At 35.8% G+C, this 24,533-nt stretch overlaps 1 protein-coding gene across 1 annotated transcript in view; it reads right to left on the bottom strand.

Annotated features, from left to right (window-relative positions):
* The window catches only part of LOC128638903 (uncharacterized), a 46,733-nt gene extending 25,558 nt beyond the window's left edge, over positions 1-21,175 (bottom strand). The window contains exons 1-2 of the mRNA XM_053691031.1: positions 21,052-21,175; positions 7,550-7,884 (exon numbers count right to left, since the gene is read on the bottom strand). Coding sequence (XP_053547006.1) covers positions 7,550-7,877 — 328 coding nt within the window. The 5' untranslated portion in view covers positions 7,878-7,884; positions 21,052-21,175. The remainder of the gene's footprint in view (positions 1-7,549; positions 7,885-21,051) is intronic.
* Between the last annotated feature and the right edge of the window lie 3,358 nt (positions 21,176-24,533).

Below are 24,533 nucleotides of genomic sequence, written 5' to 3'. Positions count from 1 at the left end.
TCCGGTAATATACCATCTACCGAAGATTCACAAAACATTACAGAAACCACCAGGAAGACCGATAATTTCGGGTATCGGTTCTCTAAGCAGTAATCTCTCGGAATACATTGATCTTAACTTTCAAAGATATGTAAAACAGCTACCGTCATATCTTAAAGACTCCACGCAGATATTAAACCTCCTAGAGGAGATCCCATGGGAGAAGGACTACATCTTTGCGACCTGTGATGTGATGTCACTATATACGTGTATCCCCCATGAAGATGGGTTGGAAGCAGTCAAATACTTCCTTGATAAAGACCCAGAAGTCCCTGAGGACCAAAAAGACTTCATCTTAGACGGAATTCAGTATATACTGACCCACAATTATTTCCATGACGATGGAAATTATTACCAACAAATTTGCGGCACAGCAATGGGGACCAGGTTCGCGCCTAGCTATGCCAACTTATATATGGGCAAGTGGGAAAACATCTTCTGGGAGTCGTGCCCAGCAGGCGCGGACCTGGTCCTCTACCACCGTTATATAGATGACATCATCATCGTCTGGAAAGGCACTCAGGAGGACTTGGACTACACTATCGAGGTCATGAATAAAAGTACGAACAACTTGAAGTTTACCTATACTTGCAGTACTAAGGAGCTTATTTTTCTGGATTTGAAAATTGCAGTCAGAAATGGTAAGATCGAAACATCTACACATTTTAAAAGTGTCGACAGCAATAATTATATACATAGTACAAGCTGCCACCATAGAAGCTGGAAGAGTAACATCCCAAAAGGACAGTTACTAAGGATTAAGAAGAATTGCTCGACAGATGAGAAATGGGGAGAACAGGCAGAAATCATCAAGAACAAATTTCTAGAGAGGGGATACGACCAAGATGCATTGGATCAGAATATTCAAGAAGTTGCAAATATTGAAAGAAAGGAACTTCTAAAGTACAAAGAAAAAACATCTATAACAGAAGAAGACCGCCTGAATGTGGTGATGATTACAGAATATAGTGAAAACAAAGATATAATCGAGCGAATATTCCAAAAGCACTGGTCACTATTGAAAGAAGACGACGTAATAGGCGATAGACTGCCATCGAAACCAAAATTCGTACATCGAAAGACGAAGAATTTACGAAGCAAACTGGCCCCAAGTATAGAAAAGAAGAAAAAGCAGGGCATCTTAGATACATTTGGAAAAGAAGTAAAAGGCTTTTTCCCATGCCTGCTATGCAAAGCATGTAAATGCGGAAAGAAAGCTACCACATTCCATAGTCACATCACCAAAGAAGAATACAAAGTGAATGAATTAATCCGATGTCAAGATGCAGGGGTCATTTATATGCTACAATGTTCGTGTGGCCTCCAATACGTAGGCCAAACATCAAGAATTCTAAAAGATAGAATACACGAACATTTATTATTAATTGAGAAGTTAAATATGGACACAGTTCTGTACAGTCATTTTTCAACCATACATAAAGGCAACATTAAAGAACTATCCTTTATGGGAATTCAAAAGATCCGAAAAGACTGGAGAGGAGGAAACTACACAAAGAAATTACTCACCGCCGAGTCAAAATGGATCTTCAATCTGGATTGCCTTCACCCAAAGGGATTGAACAATAAGGAAGATCTCTCCCACTTATACAACTTGATCTGATTACGGTCACCCAGAATCTTCAGAAACTCTCCCCTCTAGATATATGTTGGAACAAGGGTGCAATGGAATCTCCCCTTGAGACTTGATGAAATTTGAAAGTCCAACCAATAAGCGTCCATCACGACAGCTAGAGACCTAACCTCCAAATTTATCTCCCCCACAGCTCTCTGTAAAGCCCCCAGAAATTTGGGATATCCACTAAATTACAGTGTTGTAGCACAGGACCAAACCAATCTACCTATAGGTGAAAGCCTACATACTGAATACTCCTAGTAGCCTATCCAGAGAAAACCTGCGACATTTTTATCTTCACTTTAATTTTAAAAAGCACCCATAAGGAGACGAGAAAGCAAGCATAGATAACGTAAACGCTGTACAATTCAAAGATAGACAATCTGGAATATGACGATCATCTATAAATAAATAAGAAATGGAGGGATTCACCCTTCCCAGTAATGTTAAGATCAATAGTAGAAGTATCCATATTGCATATATGCCATACAGCCCGAATATAGATATTATAATCCATCCTATTTTGAGGAAAAGAAAAGAAGTAAGCTCATTTTCATATAATCACAGGATTCCTGATCACACTTTATCCAGATAAAGATAAAGATGTCAGATTAAAAAGCCAGAATCTGGCTGACTGTCTCTTAAAATAGAACATGATCAGCACTTAGAATGACCACCCCTCCCCCGGCACCCACCCTAATAGTAATGGAAAAGATGACAAAACCATTGTCAACCTATAGTTGAGGAAATAAGAAATTTTATACTATGAAGGAAAATAATTAGAAACTTTTGGAAAACTACTCATTGTATACAGTAAGGGATAAGTGTATATATATTCTTTAATAATATTTTTAATAATATTTTTATCCTAAGCAAATATAACAACAAATGCCCACCCTCTGCTATAAGTCATTAACACTTTTTTATATTTTCAACAGCACAAAAATCAAATAGCTTTATTTAAATGCTGTAAGATTCATAAAGTCATCAACACTTTTATATTCTCAACAGCACAAAAAGATTTTGAAAAGTAACAAAAATCAAATATCCTTATTTAAATATTCCTCAAAAATATAAGGTTTCTAAAAAAACTTTGTATTTTTTCCAAACTATATAGATATAGATTGAGCGAATATAAAAGCAACTAACATTCCCCCTTCAACAACAATAGGAACATATACAAATCAATGTAATAACTTTCCCGCAAACAGCGATGGAGTTCTAAGAACATTTAGCACTATGTACACAAATAGACACCCAATCAGAGCATAGGGTACTGACACGCCCTTACTATTCACAAATGTAATAGTAAAAATTGGACACCGCCAACCAATACCGCCAACCAATGACGCCATGACCAATCAGAGCATAGGGTCCAGACACACCCTTACTATTCACAAATGAAATAACGCTAAGAATCGGACACCGCCAACCAATACCGCCAACCAATGACGTCATGACCAATGGGATCCTTAGAAAACCGGAACACAGTAAACGGTGTAATCCTATCATTAAAAACACGCCTTACCAAATTCCAACACAATGAAATAACATTCCCGGTAACTAACAAGAGGGCAATCCATAGTAGTGGAACTAATAGCCAAATTGTTAAAACTGTAAATTACGGACCCAAACCGGAAGTGACGTCATTTGGTGCACGGAGGCTAAGGATTAAAAGTAAGATTACAAGTAAGAAGCAAGAGTTAATGTGAACGAATATCTTGCAAGAGGATATCATACCATATAGAATAAGACCCATTAACAATATAAATGTGAAATAGAATTTATAATGACAACGAAAACCGGAAGTTACCAACTAGTTCCATTTCCAGTTACAAAACTAAAGGCCCTATAAAAGGCCAACATCAACAGCTTACCATTCAGTCTTGATAAAGGCCTAGGAGAGGCCGAAACGCGTAGACCTGGTAAGCTCTATTTCATTAGGAGGATATTTCTGTAAAGTTTTTACACATTGTGTCTCACTTTCTCTTCGCAGGTTTTTTTCTGTTTATTTTTATTTTTGTTATATCTTTTGTTATATTTTTTTGCTATTTTTATTATATTCTTGTGCACTGAACGACATTTCACACCGGACAAGCACAGAGCAAATTGACTTTTATTTTTTTGGATACTCATAGGACCTCTGCAAATCATTTAGGACACATTTAAGACACTTCACAGAATTGTTTTGGATTTTTTGGTATATTTTTTGGAATTTTTTTGGAATTCTTTTGGAACTTGATTGGAACTTTTTAGACTTTCAGCACCCCTTTTTTCAAGGACACTGTACACACAGTCACATTTTTTAACATTTTTTACATTTTTTCAACTTTTTTTAACTTTTTCAACATTGTTTCACATTGGGATTGTTTTAAATGTTTTAATAATTTAACACATTATTTTTACAAGGTCACTCACCCATCACTATGTAACTACCACTGTTTTTATTTAGTCCTTTAGTAACTCTTAGGGACATATTGTACCGCATTGGGACACACCTAACAGTTTGTTCCTCACTTCTAAGATTGATTGTTTTTAGATTTATATTTTTAGACCAGCATTTTTAGACCAATTTTTAGACCAATTTTAGCGTGGATCCATGCAGCTGTATATGTATATGTATATTATGTGAGTAAATTATATGTAATAAACCCTCATTTTAACCTTAGCCTCAGTATTGTTGGCGCCCGAGTACACTTTTCACAAAAAGCTTACTTCTATTAGAGTTAATGTGCACGAGATAAATAGAGCTTCACTCGTAATCTAGTCCTAAATAAACAAGCAAAGAAAAGATTTATCTAGCTTTATTGAGTATAAAAATAAATAAAAGTGAATTAACATAAATCAAACTTTTGAAAATTGCAAATACAAGGTAAAAACGTGAAACCTATTGGATTCATAGATTAGCAATAATGAAGCCCAATGGATTCAATGTTGGCATAGATATTGCTGCTTTTGTATGAATCCAATGTTTCAAAAATGTATTCTATCTTGTCCATATTTTAATGATTTTATGTTGCGTATTATCTGTCAGCTAGATTACGAGTTATGCATGCTATAGGGAAATTAACGAACGCAAAAAAAGTTGCATTATTTAACCCCCTATAGCGCAGCCATTACATGTTTTTCAAAACCCGGCTTGTGCGTGCGATATATTTAAGCTCCATACCGCACAAAAAACAAGCGTTGTTTTGACGTGCTCATGCACGCTTTTCCCATAGACATCAATGGGGAGAGTGGGTCTGAAAAGAGTCTAACACCTGCGATTGCAGAATGAAAAACTCTGTAACGCAGCCCCATTGATGCCTATGGGGAAAAAAAATAACGTTTAAACCTAACACCCTAACATAAACCCTGAGTCTAAACACCCCTAATCTGCCCCCACCGACATCGCCGGCACCTACATAACGTTATTAACCCCTAATCTGCTGCCCCCGATATCGCCGCCACTATAGTGCATCAAAAATAAAACTCAAACTCATAAAATAAAAATAAAATAAAAGTATGGCAGCAAGTGGTAAGTGTATAAACTTACTTTATTAAAATAAATAAAAACAAGCAACGCGTTTCTCAACCAGTGGCTGTTTCATCAGGCCATGTGGCGCTTCTGTCTGCTTATATTGTCTACAGATAGCTAACCCTGGATCGCGGCCTTGATCCATCTACAGACAGCTGCCTGGACCTGATATTATAATCACTCCCGGGTTCCTTAATCATCATCATTTTTGGGACTCTAGCACTTTTTTGTGATATATACTAACTCACTGTATTGCACTGATTTTAGACAAGTATATATTTATAGTCTTTGGGGCATATGTATCAAGCTCCGAATGGAGCTTGATGCCCCGTGTTTCTGGCGAGCCTGCAGACTCGCCAGAAACAGCAGTTATGAAGCAGCGGTAACAAAGACCGCTGCTCCATAACCTGTCCGCCTGCTCTGAGCACGATCGAGTTGATTGACATCCCCCTGCTGGCGGCCGATTGGCCGCGAGTCTGCAGGAGGAAGCGTTGTGAGCTGCTGGTGCAATGCTGAATACGGCGAGCGTATTGCTCGCCGTATTCAGCGAGGTCTGGCGGACATGATCCGCAGTGTCGGATCAGGTCCGCCAGACCTTGATAACTAGAGGCCATCATGTTTATAGCTCATAGTATTGGAATTGTCTGATTAATTACTTGTGATTGACCAAGGGCGCCCCCTATATATATTTTGTTATTAACTAATAATCTTTTTTTAATGTTGTTTTGAGTATGTATAAGTAGTAACAGCCTACATAAAATTTTGTAAATGTATAATTTTTATAGCTATTTAGGTTTTTTTTATATTAATTGAACAGAGATCAAATGGGAACTACTATATATATTTTTAACAAATGTAATTGTATGTACATACATCATTTGACCAGTAGATGGCATAGGATCAATTTGTAGAACTAAAATGTAACAGGGCTATGCATAAAGCATAGATTTAGCTGTGCAGTGTGGAATGAACAGCCTAATATTGCACCATAACTTGTCTGCCTGCTCTAAGGTTGCAGAGATCAATCCGTCCAATCCTATACGATGGGGCTGATTGACACCCCCTGCTAGCGGCCGATTGGCCGCGAATCTGCAGGGGGCGGCATTGCACAAGCAGTTCACAAGAACTGCTTGTGCAATGATAAATGCGCTGTCGCCATTTATCGATGTGCGGCGAACATGAAACGCTACATTGTATCATGTCCATCCGCACTTTATTAAATCGGCCCCTTTATATGTATGTTAACTTATGTTGGTTATTTTGCATTTATTTTAATTATGTTTTTATTCTTTATAACTGTATAATGCAACAGATCAACTAAACAAATACTAAATAGTAAATAAAACTATATTCTCCTGTTTTCATTTATTTATGTTAGGTGTCTGGATAAAGACAATCATTTTATTACGCTCAAAAAAGGTGTAAAAGTGTATTATAGTTTTTTCATATATGTGTGTGTTTATTATCCGGGCATGTTTCACTTTACGTATTGCCCTCCTCCCCTAGAAAAAATACTGCGGACGTCCATGCTTAATGGGACATGAAACGGACTCCCATGCTTAAAGGGACATGAAACCCAAAACATTCAGTTAGAGAATACCATTTTAAACAACTTTCCAGTTTACTTTTATTATCAAATTTGTTTAATTCTCTTGGTATCATTTGTTGAAGGAGCAGCAACGCACTACTGGTTTCTAACTGAACACATGGGTGAGCCAATAACAATCGGTATATATATGCAGCCACCAATCAGCAGCTAGAACCTAGGTTCTTTGCTACTCCTGAGCTTACCTAGATAAACCTTTCAGCAAAGGATAACAAAAGAAGGAAACAAATTAAATAATAGAAGTAAATTGGAAACTTGTTTAAAATTGTATGCTCTGTCATGAATGTCTAATATAACTTAACTGTCCCTTTAACTTAACCTCTGTTAACTGTTGTTCTATGGGTTAAAAGTACTAAATGGAGATCTTGAGGACTAGGATCCCTTTCAGTAACACTGGTTATCTTTCACTGATACAGTACACTCTAGACTAGGGTGACCATATTGCGGCTTTAAAAAGGGACGCATATTAAAAATATATATGTCAGGGTTCTTATAAAAACCATTTCTTTAAACAGCCCTGGCATATGTATTTTTCATATGTGTCCCTTTTTATAGCAGCAATATGGTCACCCTAGTCTAGACCCACCTTCTGACGATAGAAATAAGCATCAATGTTGGTGCCAACTGCCTGAGGATAATGGGTACAGTTGCTTCTCAGATTAGTCAATCCACACAGAGAAGATCAGATGAACAAAATATTATTAATAATAATAATAATAATAAAATAAGAGTAATTTAGTGTATGATTACTTACCTTGTGTGGCTACAGGATCAGGTGTAGGGCTCGTTTGACTCTTTAATACATGTGGGACATCTGTCTGGGATACACCGCTTCCACTAAGCTGAGCACTTTCATCAGAGAGTGATACACATTTTATCACAAGTCCATGAGTTGACTCTATTAATACAACATCATCTTTCATATCATTAAGTATGCTTTTCAGGGATTTGTAGCCATAATTTGAAAGCTTGAATTCATAACCAAAGGTTTTGCGGAAAAGACCAGCAAAGTCTTCCACATGAACACCATTTTGTTGTTGCTGAAGAACAATGATCACCTCACTACGTAAAATATCGTCCATTGTCAATCTAACCGAAAGGAAGAAAACAGAATGAGAATTACATTTTTAAAAAGTGATAAACACTGTTGAATACGTGATATATTTTTCTCATCAATGCTTCAAAAATAACATAGGATGGTCCATAAATTCTTACTTTTCTTTTTTTTCTTGTTTGAAAAAAGATCATTTATGCGCAAAAAAGGGCCAGTCAACATTATTAATGTTACATTACTCTGCACATAGTGCAGAATTATATAACATTAAGTTAACAATGCCTGTAGAAAAGGAGGCACATTAAAGTTTTAACTCACCAAAACTTTACTTACCTTAAACTTGACTGGCCCTTTAATGGATAAAATCAACCAATAATGGGCTAGATTACTTGTGGGGCACTAATTATCTCTCCTGCTCGTGCGCTAACTGCTCTTGACTTCAGCTTTATGCGTGCAAAAATCCTAAGTTACAATATACCAACAACATTAATGTATTCTCCCATAAACGCGAGAAGTGGAGGGAAAAAAACTAACACTCAAGTCGCAAGTTGCGCAAACCTGATCACATTTTCTCAAGTGCACTAACCTAATATGAAATTTTTATATTTCACATTCCAATGTTCTTCACATAGCAGAATATGTTCTATTTATTCTTAATGGGACATTCAAGTCAAAAATTAAATTGTCATGATTCAGAAGGCCATGCAATTTTAAACAACTTTACAATTTAATTTTATCATCAAATTTGCTTTGTTCTCTTGGTAGTTTTTTTTAATGAAAACTAAACCTAGGTAGGCTCCAAATGATTTATAAGCCGTTGAATAACTGTGCATTTTGTCAGTGTTTCACAGTTAGATACTGCTAGTTCATGTGTGTCATATAGATAACATTGTGCTTATGCCAGTGGAGTTAATTATGAGTCAGCACTGATTAGCTAAAATGCAAGTCTGTCAAATGAACTGAGATAAGGGGCAGTATGCACAGGCTTAAATAAAAGGTAATTACAGAGGTAAAAGTGTATTAATATAACAGTGTTGGTTATGCAAAACTCAGGAATGGGTAAGAAAGGGATTCTCAATTTTTTTTAACAATAACAATTTTCAAGTAGACTATCTATCTATCTGTCTATATATATATAATGTTTTTTGGTACAATATATATCTATACCTATTGCCTATATAAATAGATGATTATATATAGGTATTAGTTATTAACATATAGATATATAGGAATATCTATTTAAAAATCCTAAAAACATATTCCTCTATGAGAAGAATATTGGAATGTGAAATCTTTAAAGTACAAACAAAAAAACTTTATTAAGTATAAATATTGCATAATTATGAATTTACATGATTTCAGCTACTTAACTGCAAAGGGCTACAATACACACACATATATATATATATGTATATATATGCAAACATATGTATTTATATGTGTATGTATGTCTGTAATACACACATACATATATATATATATATATATATATATATATATATTATATATATATATATATATATATATAATAACTCATTGTGTAGTTCATTAACAAATCTAAACAGGCCTGTTTTAGATTTGTTAAAGGATTCCAAAACTTTTTTTTTTTTTGTAGAACCGGAATACAAATTTCACATAGCAATCAATATCATATCATTAATCAAATACTTTTACACTCCAACAAAGCAGCAATACATTTTAAAATATCATTTTTATTTTCAATGATTACCTCACTCAATCCAACCCTCAAATATGGGCTGTAATAGCGGAAAAGCAATCTCCAATCAGATGCCGATTTTATGCATATGATTATGTAATACATTTTTCCCACTGCGCATGCGTACTCCGATCGTGAACCTCGCGCAAACGCATATCCAGCCCTTGATGCCGAGATTACCCACATAATGTTAATGGAATCTCGCAAGTGACGTAAAGGATGACGGTTTAGAAGGCTAGCGCATGCGCATTGCGGCAATCTTTCGCCCTTTTTCAGAACCTGGGTTATCTGTGTATTCACCTAGGGCAACGCATATCCAGCAGTGGAAGGTAGCGCATGCGCATTGCAGCAATCTTCCGCCATTTTCATAACCTGGGTTATCAGTGTGGATTCGCCTAGGGCAAAGCATACCCGGCGGTGGGTTTGGAAATCGGCTAATTTTAAGAATATGATTACTACTAAATGGTAGAAATTTGAAACGGAATGTAAATTACAAACTGCTATAAAATTTATTCATTTTGAGATTACTGATAACTTTTTTGGGGGGTTTAGTGTCCCTTTAATGAACTACACAATGAGTTATTTTTTCTATATTTTGTGCATAGTGGAGGATTTACTTTTATCTCCCCCTAATTTAAAATGTTGTTGTATATATATATATATATATATATATATATACTGTATATATATATATATATATATATATATATATATATATATATACGTTGATTGGAGTAGCTGTGTTAGTCCAGAGATTTAGATATCAAAATAACAAGAGTATTGCATTGAGCAATGATACTTTTTTATTGGACTAACTATACATTTATAAGTTGACAAGCTTTCAGAAGAGTTCCTTCCTTTATCAAGTCTATAGCAATACTGACCAATTCAATGGAATTTACAGATTGTATCTTAAAATACAGAATAGCTAAGAAGACAGTGCAGGGAGAGGAGAGGTGTCGTAAAAATCATGAGGGGGGCTTAGGTAACAGGCAGACAGTGTCCAGTGTAGGAGAACAGACAGGGGAAATATATAGCTATACATAGAGCATATACTGACATAAAGTTATATATCAACATATATAACAACTGGACACTGTCTGCCTGTTACCTAAGCCCCCCTCATGATTTTTACGACACCTCTCCTCTCCCTGCACTGTCTTCTTAGCTATTCTGTGTTTTAAGATACAATCTGTAAATTCCATTGAATTGGTCAGTATTGCTTTAGACTTGATAAAGGAAGGAACTCTTCTGAAAGCTTGTCAACTTATAAATGTATAGTTAGTCCAATAAAAAAGTATCATTGCTCAATGCAATACTCTTGTTATTTTGATATATATATATATATATATATATATATATATATATATATATGTATATATGTATATATATACATGCATACATATACACAGTTAGACTTTTCAGAATTTTTAAAAAAATATATATATTTTATTAGATAGTGTTATTATGAATGTAACTGAACTTTTTCATGTATTTTTAATGTTTTTTGTGCAATTTTTTATTCAAGCATAACAATTAACCTGAGCTCTGAGGTCACGCTAACCCTGTGCTTTTAGCAAACACATTTACTTTTAACGTGTATTAAATCCATTTGCTGAAGCACAATTGAATTTATCACTTGCACACAACTATTAGTTCGCCACTCGTAATCTGGCCCAGTATTTGTTTATTTTTTTGTGTCAATAAGTTGCTATGGAACTACACAAAGAGGGTTAATAAACACAGAGGGATCGATCACAATCCTGTAGAAAAGTTTATTAAATAACTTTAATGGGGGATTTTTTTGTAGAAAATCATTAGATAAAGGATTGCAATCGACCCAATAGTTATATGCAAGTAATTGTCCAATAATACAGGGGTTGATCACAATTCTCTACAAAAATGTATCAACATAAAATCCCCATTAAATTCAATAAGTTTTTTTTGTAGATAAATAATTTGATAAGATTTTCTAAAGGATTGTGATCAACCCCACAATATTCCAGTATATTAGACCATTTTCTATATTTATATAGTAAAGGATATATTAAAATACTTGTTTAGTCCAGGAAAAAAGGAAATACAAATATAAATACTATATTCAGAGCTTCAGTGTACTAGGTATTACAGAAAAAGTCATGATTATTCATAACACCTCTTAGCCAATAGCCGTATGGGCCAGCTGGCATTATGCCGGATAGCTAGCATGCTATTAGCTAAAATCACCTCATTGAAAAACAGCGTTCGGCTGTGGGCGACCTTAGGCACTGCAGACAAATAATTCATGACTGAAAGCCGCTTTATTTGTTGAGTTTGTAAATCCTAGCATTTCACAAATGAGATACAGTTTTGGCCATAAGTCTAAACTACATTTGTTTTTAGAAAATGTCCTTGTTTCATACATAATTTCTCTATACCTCGTAACTGACACTTTCAGCATGAAAATTAACTTTCAGCATGAAGTATTTTATACTTCATGACTTAAAGTCCTCTTTATTTGTTGCATTGGTAAATCCTAGCATTTCACTTTAATGAGATGCAGTTTTGGTCATAAGTCTTAATTACATTTGTTTTTAGAAAACGTCCTTGTTTCATACATTATTCCTCTATACCTCATAACTGATACTTTGTGGTATTTCCCCAAAAAAATCCCTAACTCAGAAATCCACACCCAACTAATTTCCCTTCTCTGCAGCAAGATAAGGAATTCCCCTTTTAAAAGTTCAAAATTCTAATCATGTTCTTTATACAATATATCTTATGTGATGACAACTAGACTTGAGTAGCACTGAATTATTCATTTCAGACCAATCATTCAGACCGAATATTCTGAAAATTAATTTTTTTTCCAGAATATTAATTTGCTGCACTATTCAGTATTCATTTAATTTAAAACTAAATGAATACTGAATATTCAGCAACATTTACAATAGTTATTGTTAAAACAAATAAAAATGTTCCTTTACTGCAGGTGAAAAAGTGTCACCTACAATTTGACCCCTACACTATAAGAATTACATTCTAATCATACACATGACACAAACATTTTTTGGGTGAAAAAGGCCACAGCCAATATTTATTGACAAATAAATATAACATCTTATAAAACTTTAACTTATTTAACTTTTAATACAATTATAAAATTGCTTGTCCCTAAATATGCCTTCCACTGGCGTATTTGCCAGGCACATTCCCCCCTCATTCTCTCCCGCCTCTTAGGGAGGTTCCACCTCATAATTGATCTGAAAATCAACAAGGACAAGCCTTCCACCACATCGGCCGTGACAACCACTACCTACAGTGAGGGAGGGCGGGCACTTCCTTCTGCAGTTGCAAGAACAAATGATGGACTTTCACCCCACCCCTTCTATTTATAGGAACCCCGCCCACCCTTTAGCTCTCCCTATTCTTCTGTGGGGTCAAAAATCCTCCTTTTTATTCTTGCATATGGGCTTCTATTTATACTTAGCTATAGCGCACTGGGGGAGCAGCATTAATCCCAACACGTCTTCATAGTGCCCAGGACCTCGCTAACAGGCTGCTTAGCGCCTCGATCCCCAGCACGCTATGGGTAAGTATTTACCTTTTAAAGGTCATTTAAAGGAAACTAATGTATACTGATGAATTTTGTTACTATATATTTGTTTTCTTTAAAATGAGTGAATTTGTTCGTATATTCTTTTGTGAAAACAAACCAATTATCCGTATTTTTGTTACAAATATGTATTTGTAACTAAACAAATTCACGTCTATTCACAACTCTGATTCAAGCATGATTTGCGTTAGTAATCAAGGCATTCTGCTCTCTTGTTATAGAATAACATATCAGCCAAGTCTTAACATTTTTTAAACAAATTAACATCTTGTTTGAAGCAACTATTTTTCAATAGCCAAACTCCACCCTCCAATTGCCTTATTTGGAGGAGACAATGTAGGCTTGAGCCTGCAGACAACAAGGTTAGCCATGGTCATAATTTTAGTATAAAGTGCATTGTTTTGCAGTTATTAAAAGCTAAAGCCAATTAGGAAAAGATATGTAGCTGAGTTAGCTTTTAGAAATCCACAATGTGCTTTTTCAGTTCTGAAAGTTAGAAAATCCACACAATTCAGTGCTACATTACACAAAAGAAACACTAAATAAATAATGACACTATATTACAAAGTTGTTTTACTATGCATAACTAAAAATTTTATATTAAAATCTCAAGATGTTTCCACAGCAGAACATGGCAGGTGATTAGTGGGTAGTGTGACTGATGATTCTAATTGGCTAACCAGATGTGAGCTTTTGAGAATTTCACGGCACCAGAGAGCTTTAGAGAATTGGGCCATTAGTTACAGAGAAAAGTCAATGAAAGTGATACTTTGCTTACAGACATTGTGGGAGTGGCTTAAATAAGTTTAAATAGGTGAAATAGAAAATATGCAATTATCTTGATAAAGGCCTATATTTAAAAGAATATGTGTAGGAGGAGCAAATATACATTTAATGGAACTTTAATTTACCATTATACAGGAAGGCACACCGTCAGGGAGTACAGATCATGTGAGTCACAGAGTATGGGGCAGCCGTCATGTAGGAGATCATGATCAGCATATGCCACAGGCACAACACTATCGTAATCGCATAACTTTATGGTTAATGGTGGCTTATACCTTGTGCCTCTGCACTAGGCAGTATTCAGTTGCTGCCCTATATATTATTGTATTGGTCCCTCTCTGACAGACAAGGGGGTTAATCTGTGTAGCACAGCCACAACTCTTATAGTATATGCGGTGTGCACATCACTGTGCATAGACTTTTTCATGGCAGCTGGCATGTTGCTGCAATAAATTACACCGTAAGTCCTACCTGATTAGTTCTCACCTTATAGGATGTGATAGTGTATTTTAAAGTGAATGTACATTTAGATGATAAAGTACCAGGTTTTTAAAAATCCGATTAAAAACAGGGGCACTTTAATTCATCAAAATTTACATTTCACTCGTGTTGTGAAAATACTTACCTTTTAATCTTGACAGCCGCTGCATGGTTTCCCCCAACCGACGCAAAGCCTCTTCCCGGGTCTAAAATGAGGAATCCGGCTTTCTTCAATCACGGCGTTGAATCAGACACTGATTACCCTGGGGGGGAGCTGTGATTGGAGGATAACCGATCCGTCATTTCTGACGTTTGAAGAGGCTTGCGATGACCAGGGGAATCGCTGGAGCGGCTGTCAAGATTAAAGGTATTTTCACGAGTGAAATGTAAATTTTGATGAATTAAAGTGCCCCTGTTTTTAATCGGATTTTTAAAAACCGGGCACTTTCATCATCTAAATTTACATTCACTTTAACTATAAATAAACTGTCTCACACAAGCATTTTACTAGTGAGATCTGTTCTCAAAGCCATCCTGTATAATATGAAAAATACTGAAGCAGATTTCAAACAGAGTTTTTGCTAAAAAATGAGGCAGAGTAATATTTACATTTATATATTTGTTTTACAACATAACAAGTAGGAATGTGTTTTAATTTTGTTATGAATGCACATTCGTAACTAAAAACAACAAAATTGAAAGAAAATTAAAAAAAAGACTGAAATTCGTCAGTATTCATTTGTTTTCTTTAAATTACTTTTTAAGGGTACTTTAGTGCACGTCCTGGGTGCCGAGCACGCTAAGCCTCTTGTTAGTGCGGCGAGAGCTATGGCAAGAAGAGGATTGGGTTTGTGCGCTCTCCACTAAAATTCGGTATTTGTTTAGCTTTAAATGAAACAAATAGTGCAGACAAAGAATATTCAGGGAAATGAATTTACCGAATATTCAGAACGAAAATTTCAGCAGAAGCAACATTTTCTTAGTTGCACAAGTCTAATAACAAGTAGAAATTATTGTCAAATTACTCAATTTTCAAGCAAGATCTTTTTGTAATGTATAAAACATTCTTGTATTAAAAGAATAGAGGACATATTTATTTAAATTAGGCTAGGATTGCTTGCTATGAATAATTCTCACATTAATGTACAGCACAAATGAATGAATTATAAAAAGTGCTGCTTTACTAAACAATTTATGCACTTGCACACAGCCACTGTGTAACTTTACCTTTATCTCAAGCTGAACTGAGATAGACTCCCTTGCTGCTTGCAGCAGATACACTGTCTGTCAGAGCAGACAAACTGTTTATCTAACTTGCTTTGAGCCCTGCTTGCTTGGATGCCCATTGGAGGGCGTACTTGTCAGTCAATTCAGAGCGTAAGCTAGAGCACTGAGTCAGGATCAGGAACACCCCCAGTCCATGAAGGTTGTCATGGTTTCCTAGCAGGCTTTCTAGTTTCAGCAAGTTGGTAACGCTGCCTGCTGGCTCTGCCTTCTATGTTTGACTGAGAGTGCACAGCTAATTGCCCTCAACTGCATAATGCTAGCACTAACATTGCTAGTATGTAAGGCTTATTTAGAGGCATGTGATTGGAGCTGCAGCTCCACCAGCTAATAATGGGTGCTGCTTTGTTGAAATCTCTTTTCAATGCATTCTAATGCTGATATTTGTTTGCATAAGTGCAGCAACTCTCTTTCAGATACCTGCAGAATTGTGGCACCCATAATCAGAGGGTGGTGCATGAAATGTATTTAGGGTTCGATTACAAGTGGAGCTTAACAAATATTAGCGTTATTATCAATCGCTAATTCCGCTCAAGTTAAATCAATAGCGCTGTTATTATTGCACTCATATTACAAGTTGAAAGTTAAAAGCCTCAGTTATGCTAACATCTGGAGGTCGGATAGTACTGCCACAATAAGGGCCCAATTCTCTAAAGCTCTCTGGTCTGGCGAGATTAAAAAAGATGTTTTATCAGTATTATGAAGTATTATGAAGCCACACAGTAATCTTGAGAACTATGTATTTCATTAAGGGGAGTTCACTAATATGCTTTATGTTAAAGAGAGACACTTGCTTTACAAGATAACACTCAGTAAAATAAGCTGAGGGTTTCTCTCCATGATGGCAAGTTTTTTAGAACCGGGATCTAAGTCACTTTCCCCATCTATATGGCTCAATACAAAACCCTGTTCTGGCTTTCGCTCGAGTACTAACCCGAAGCTGAAGCTGCTTTAAGAGCCACTAGACCAGGGGGAAATGCAGGTCATACAGCAAAATCCAATAAAGATTACACTTTCTGTGTTTAATTCATCTTCAACTTTTAATATGTGCGGTTTCAAGGCATTTGGCCCTTCAGATGTTTGTCTGAGGAAAGAGTGAATGGCCAGAATGTCACATATAAAAATTATGTAATATACCTGCATTGTGCCAATTAGACATGTGCATGGCGAAAAAATTTGGTTCGGAACGATTCGGAATTTTTCGAGGTTCGGATCGATTCGAATTCGGAAAATTTTGAATCGATTCGTTTCGGATTCATTCGAATTCGAAGAAATTTGTCTGGATTCGGTTCGATTCGGTTAGATTCGGTTCAGAAATTCGGCAATTCGGTAAGTGTTAGGTGGGATTAGACTAGTATTATACTGTATATTAGGTGTTAACCTAACATACTGTATAATACTAGTGTAATACCAATGGCCATCCGAATTTACGAATCGATTCGATTCGGTTCGATTCGGAAAATTCGGCAGCATTTTAATTCGGAAATTCGGTTCGATCCGAATCGCCGAATTTTCCAAATTTCTGAATCGAACCGAAACGCACATGTCTAGTGCCAATGCATGTACTGTATATTACAATTATGGCTTTATTCAAATATGCAATTAATCTATGTGCATTTGCATTTTGACTGGAATGTCCCTTTAAGAACCTGATGAAAAATACAAATTTACATTATTTAATAGAAATCCTCTTTAGATTACAGTGGGAAAAAAAGCATTATATGTATAAATTAAAAGACGTATTTAAAGTACCTGATGATTTATGAAAACAAAGATGAAATTGTAAACAAGAATAAAAATGTTTTTTATTTCTACTATCAGTCTTACAACCTTGGTGAGTAGACTGAACAGGGTTTCTTGGTATATATGAGGTTTAGAGGCCTATTTAACAAAGGTCTGTCGGACCTGATCCGCACTGTCGGCACTGTCTGTCGTACACTGATCCGCACACTCTCCGTATTCAGCATTGCACCAGCAGCTCTTGTGAGCTGCTGGTGCAACGCCGCCCCCTGCAGATTCACGTCAAATTGGCCGCCAGCAGGGGGTGTCAATCAACCCGATCGTACTCGATCGGCTTGAATTGTGGCGATCTCTGTCCGCCTCCTCAGAGCAGGCGGACACGTTATGGAGCAGCGGTCTTTAGAACTCTGCTCCATAACTTGTGTTTCTGGCGAGTCTGAAGGCTCGCCAGAAACACGGGGCGTCAAGCTCCATACGGAGCTTGATAGATATGCCCCATGGTCACAATTGTTATTTGAATTATCTAAGAATATTACACCTGTATTTCTCGCCAAATGTAGTCTGACAAGTTTGTTTCAAAATATGCATTGCACTTATAAAAGTGAAGGAAAAAAGACATGTTTGCAAAAATAGAAACAAATGCAAGGTAACCTATGCTTAAAATAGTGACATTTGATTTGTATTTGCTTTAAAAAAATGTTGCTATGAGATTTTTATGACATCTGAGCACATGTTTACTGATCAACTGATTATTTCACCTGTGCTCTAGTTCAGATATAATGAATTGGTGTGCCTTGAGAACTGGGGCTAAAAAAGACTTTCTTTGATACTGGATAATTGAGTGAGGTTGGCGTCATATTTTTCACCATGCTGATGAATTGTAGAAAATCAAGCCCCAAGTAAGATTTTCCTATAAAGAATAACTTTTACAATATATTTTATTGTTGTTGGTGTAATGCTTTAACCCTTTGAGTAATAACGACGGCTCTGAGCCGTTGCAAATTGTCCCAGTCAGGTGCTGACGACAGCTCAGAGCCATCACTAGCACTCATTCACCTTGAGGGCAATCTGGGGGCTCTCAATGACTCCCACCCCGGCGATCTGGCCTGTATAGTGACAGCTTCAGGTTTCAAATTTGGCGCGGTGACGTCACGGCAATGACATCACCGTGCAACTTTATTTAAAGTTGACAATGGACAAGTATAGGGAGATGGGGGGCATGCTGCTTAGAAGCCTGTATCTCAGGTATCTAAGCAGTTACAGACCACCAAAACCCACCGTTGGAATGATAATCTCCTAACCTTTCCAATGGTATAAGTATTGTGGATCTGGAAAGAAAAGTTAAAAAGATAAAAATAATTATATTTTAAAAAAGTAAAAATAAAAAAAAAGCTCAAAACCAGCTAAGCACCCAGGTGGGAAATGGCTTAGCACTATGAACATTGTTCAAATGTGTTTGTTCTGAATTAATGTTAAAGGGACATTAAAGCAAAAAAATATTTTGTTATTCAGATAGAGAATACAATTTTAAACAACATTCCAATTTACTTCTATTATCTAATTTGCTTCATTCTTTAGATATCCTTTGTTGAAGAAATAGCAATGCACATGGGTGAGCCAATCACGCAAAGCATCTATGTGCAGCCACCAATCAGCAGCTACTTAGCCTATCTATATATTCTTTTCAGCAAAGGATATCAAGAGAATGAAGCAAATTAGATAATAGAAGTAAATTCCTTTCTAGACCACAAAAGGAAATATTTGGGTTTCATGTCCTTTTAAATGTGTATAATTGTAATATTTGTTTTACATATATATTATTGAATGTAACATTAAAGGGACAGTCAATGCCAGAATTGTTGTTTAAAAAGATAGATACTCCCTTTATTACCCATTCCCCAGTTTTGCATAACCAACACAGTTATAATAATATACATGTTTAACCTCTGTGATTATCTTGTATCTAAGCCTCTGCAAACTGCCCCCTTATTTCAGTTCTTTTGACAGACTTGCATTTTAGACAATCAGTGCTCACTCCTAGGTAACTCCACATGTGTGAGCACAATGTTATCTATATGACACACATGAACTAAAGTTCTAGTGGTAAAAACTGTCAAAATGCATTCAGATAAGTGGCGGCCTTCAAGGTCTAAGAAATTAGCATATGAGCCTTCTAGGTTTAGCTTTCAACAAAGAATACCAAAAGAACAAAGCAAAATTGGTGATAAAAGTAAAATGGAAAGTTGTTTAAAATTACATGCCCTATCTGAATCACGAAAGTTTTATTGGACTTGACTGTCCCATTTAAGATAAAAAAATCAATTTATCTACAAAACTCCCTTAGACTTTAATGGTTATTTTCTGTTTATAATCATCAGATAAGCTTTTCTAAAGGATTGTGATCAAAAAAGTCTTCTATGTCACAAAAGATATGTTTGTGTATCGCTATTTTGTATCTAAGACATAGGGTACATTTAACAAGATGATCTAGTACTGGCACACCAAGAGTACTAAAAAAACAATGTTTTGTTTTTGGTTCTTTATCTAACTGCACAACTGTATTTCCTTTTTCCTGTATGCAAATGGTTTGTCCTATTAATATACATTATTTATATGACCAAAAACATAATAATCTTTGCTAAATGTCACTATGGGGCAGAATTATAATTATTATTATGCCCCTGTTTCCACGCGAGCCTTCAGGCTCGCCGGAAACAGCAGTTATGAAGCAGCGGTCTAAAGACCGCTGATCCATAACTTGTCCATCTGCTCTGAGGCTGTGGACATCAATCTGCCCGATCCTATACGATCGGGGTGATTGACACCTCCTGCTAGCAGCCGATTGGCCGCAAATCTGCAGGGGGCGGAATCGCACAAGCAGTTCACAAGAACTACTTGTGCAATGATAAATGCAGACAGCGTATGCTGTCGGCATTTATCGATGTGCGGCGGACATGATACGTTACATCGTATCATGTCCGCTCACACTTTCAACATTGTATTGCTGCTTATATTCTGTAAAGTAAAACAAGTGATGCTGCTTTAATAATGCAGATAAATGATTTAAAGTTAATTAGATAGATAAAGAGAGAGAGAAAGAGAGAGACAGGCAGACAAATAGATAATAGGTTAGACTGATAAGAATAGAGAGAGATTACAACATCAGACCATCAGACCATAGTTCTACCGACACTTCATCAACTAGTTCACTAGTTTTATTTTGCCCATTTTATCAGCATTGGTGCAAAACTATATTGTGCATTGATAATAGTTTAAAGTTAATTAGATAAAGAGTGAGTGTGAGAGAGAGAGAGAGAGAAATAAATAATAGGTTAGACTGATAAGAATAGAGATAGATTACAACTTTAACATTACAATGTTTTCATCTGAAATGTATAAAACCTAAGCACTATTCTACATCAGACCATAGTTCTACTAACACTTCATCAACTAGTTGACTAGTTTTATTTTGCCCATTTTATCAGCATTGGTGCAAAACTATATTGTGCATTGATAATATAGTTTAAAGACATTAATAGCAGTGGACAAGAGAAAAGCCTGTTTACAAGCACAGTGTAAAAGAATCATGCTGCAGCTTACCTGACTTTTCTTCAAGTGGCAAAAATCTATTTGAGCAATGCATAGCAAGTAACAAAGGCACAACAAAGCTGAGGTCACTCTGTCTCTTCCTGTAATAGCCGCTTATTTTTCACAATACTGTTTCTCTTTTCTGTGACTAGGCAGGGCAAGCTGCAGAGTTTCGTTTCTCTGTCATTATAGTCACATGCTTTCTTGTTCTCTGATTGGCTCTTGCCTGAGACCACAGAATAAACCTCCTCATTTATGTTTTGTAGCAACAATGCAATTTCATGTGGAAGCTGAATAAATATTAAAGGGACAGTAAAGTCAAAATTAAATGATTGTGATTCAGACAGAGCTTGCAATTTTAAACAACTTTCTGGGTTACTTCTATTATAAAATATGGGCATCCAAAATTACTTTTTTATAAAGGATGCCAAGTTGGAAAGTTGTTTAAATGTCCATACTCAATCCAATCCATTTACTTTTAATTTTGGCTTTACTATCCTTATAAACACTGGCCTTAAAGAGACATTAGGGGCACGATCCGATATAGATCGTAGTTTGCGGCGCAAGCGAGGGAACCCCCGCCGCCCGTAGTTTCAGCTCGCAACTCGAGCTATCCCATATACGGCGCCGTCAGAGGCTAAAGTACCGTAAGTCGGATAAACCAGCGATGTCCAGAAATCTGCGTAAGTACAAATTTCTGGAGTCGCCAGTGACTTACGGCACTTTAGAAACTGCCGGCGCCTACAAAACCTGACTAAGTTATAAAATCACCCGTACTGTCTAACACGCCTCCCAAACATAGCCAGACACGTCTAACCCTCTATCCACTACCCCCCCTCACTATCCTAATAATAAAAAATGTATTAACCCCTAAACCGCCACTCCCGGACCCTGCCGCCACCTAATAAAATTATTAACCCCTAAACCGCCGCTCCCGGACCCCGCTGCCACCAACATTATCTATATTACCCCCTAATGTGAGCTCCTACCCCGCCCCCACCTACATTAACTACCCCCTAATGTGAGCTCCTACCCCGCCGCCACCTACATTAACTACCCCCTAATGTGTGCTCCTACCCCGCCGCCACCTACATTAACTACCCCCTAATGTGAGCCCCTTACACTGCCGCCAGCTATATTAAAATTATTAACCCCTAATCTAATCCCCCTACCCCGCCGCCAGCTATATTAAAATTATTAACCCCTAATTTAATCCCCCTACCCCGCCGCCAGCTATATTAAATTAATTAACCCCTAATCTAATCCCCCTATACCGCCGCCAGCTATATTAAATACATTAACCCCTAATCTAATCCCCCTATACCGCCGCCAGCTATATTAAATACATTAACCCCTAATCTAATCCCCCTATACCGCCGCCAGCTATATTAAATACATTAACCCCTAATCTAATCCCCCTACACCGCCGCCAGCTATATTAACTATATTAACCCTAATTATATTAGGGTTAATATAGTTAATATAGTTATTATATTATATATATTAACTATATTAACCCTAATTATATTAGGGTTAATATAGTTAATATCGTTATTATATTATATATATATATATTAAGTATAATAACCCTATCTAACTCTAACATCCCTAACTAAATTCTTATTATAATAAATCTAATTAATATTAATATTATTAATTAAAATATTCCTATTTAAATCTAAATACTTACCTATAAAATAAACCCTAAGATAGCTACAATGTAATTAATAATTGTATCTATTTTAGGGTTTATATTTATTTTACAGGTAACTTGGTATTTATTTTAACTAGGTACAATAGCTATTAAATAGTTAATAACTATTTAATAGCTACCTAGTTAGAATAATCACCAATTTACCTGTAAAATAAATCCTAACCTAAGTTACAAATACACCTACACTATCAATAACTTAAATAAACTACAAATATCTAAACTAAAATACAATTTAACTAAATTACAAAAACAAACACTAAATTACAAAAAAAAAAAAAATTACAAGATTTTTAAGCTAATTACACCTATTCTAAGCCCCCTAATAAAATAATAAAGCCCCCCAAAATAAAAAAAATTCCCTACCCTATTCTAAATTTAAAAAGTTAACAGCTCTATTACCTTACCAGTCTTCCATCCGGCGATGTCTTCAATCAAGCGGCAAAGAAGAGGTCCTCCATCGGGGCGAAGTTTTCTTCCAAGCGGCATCTTCAATCTTCTTTCTTCGCTCCTCCGATGCGGAACATCCATCCGGCATGACGACTTCCCGACGAATGAGGTTCCTTTAAATGACGTCATCCAAGATGGCGTTCATCGAATTCCGATTGGCTGATAGGATTCTATCAGCCAATCGGAATTAAGGTAGAAAAATATGATTGGCTGATTGAATCAGCCAATCAGATTCAGTTTCAATCTGATTGACTGATCCCCGATGGAGGACCTCTTCTTTGCCGCTTGATTGAAGACATTGCCGGATGGAAGACTTCTTCTTTGCCGCTTGGATGAAGACATCGCCGGATGGAAGACTTCTTCTCTGCCGCTTGATTGAAGACATCACCCGGATCGGATGAAGAGTTCTGCCCGGCTGGGGGAAGACAAGGTAGGGAGATCTTCAGGGGGGTAGTGTTAGGTTTATTTAAGGGCGGTTTGGGTTAGAGTAGGGGTATGTGGGTGGTGGATTGTAATGTTGGGGGGTGGTATTGTGTTTTTTTTTACAGGCAAAAGAGCTGATTTCTTTGGGGCATGCCCCGCAAAAGGCCCTTTTAAGGGCTGGTAAGGTAATAGAGCTGTTAACTTTTTAAATTTAGAATAGGGTAGGGAAATTTTTTTATTTTGGGGGGCTTTATTATTTTATTAGGGTGCTTAGAATAGGTGTAATTAGCTTAAAAATCTTGTAATCTTTTTTTATTTTTTGTAATTTAGTGTTTGTTTTTGTAATTTAGTTTAGTTTATTTAATTGTATTTTAGTTTAGATATTTGTAGTTTATTTAATTTATTGATAGTGTAGGTGTATTTGTAACTTAGGTTAGGATTTATTTTACAGGTAAATTGGTAATTATTTTAATTAGGTAGCTATTAAATAGTTATTAACTATTTAATAGCTATTGTACCTAGTTAAAATAAATACCAAGTTACCTGTAAAATAAATATAAACCCTAAAATAGCTACAATGTAATTATTAATTACATTGTAGCTATCTTAGGGTTTATTTTATAGGTAAGTATTTAGATTTAAATAGGAATATTTTAATTAATAATATTAATATTAATAAGATTTATTTTAATAAGAATTTAGTTAGGGATGTTAGAGTTAGATAGGGTTATTATACTTAATATATATATATATATATATATATATATATATATAAAATAAAATAACGATATTAACTATATTAACCCTAATATAATTAGGGTTAATATAGTTAATATATATATAATATAATAACTATATTAACCCTAATATAATTAGGGTTAATATAGTTAATATAGCTGGCGGCGGTGTA

This window comes from Bombina bombina, chromosome 8, assembly GCF_027579735.1.
Source record: "Bombina bombina isolate aBomBom1 chromosome 8, aBomBom1.pri, whole genome shotgun sequence".
NCBI classification, from domain to species: domain Eukaryota; kingdom Metazoa; phylum Chordata; class Amphibia; order Anura; family Bombinatoridae; genus Bombina; species Bombina bombina.
The sequence above is the reverse complement of the archived record's forward strand: the minus strand, read 5'-3'. Positions and strand labels throughout refer to the sequence as shown.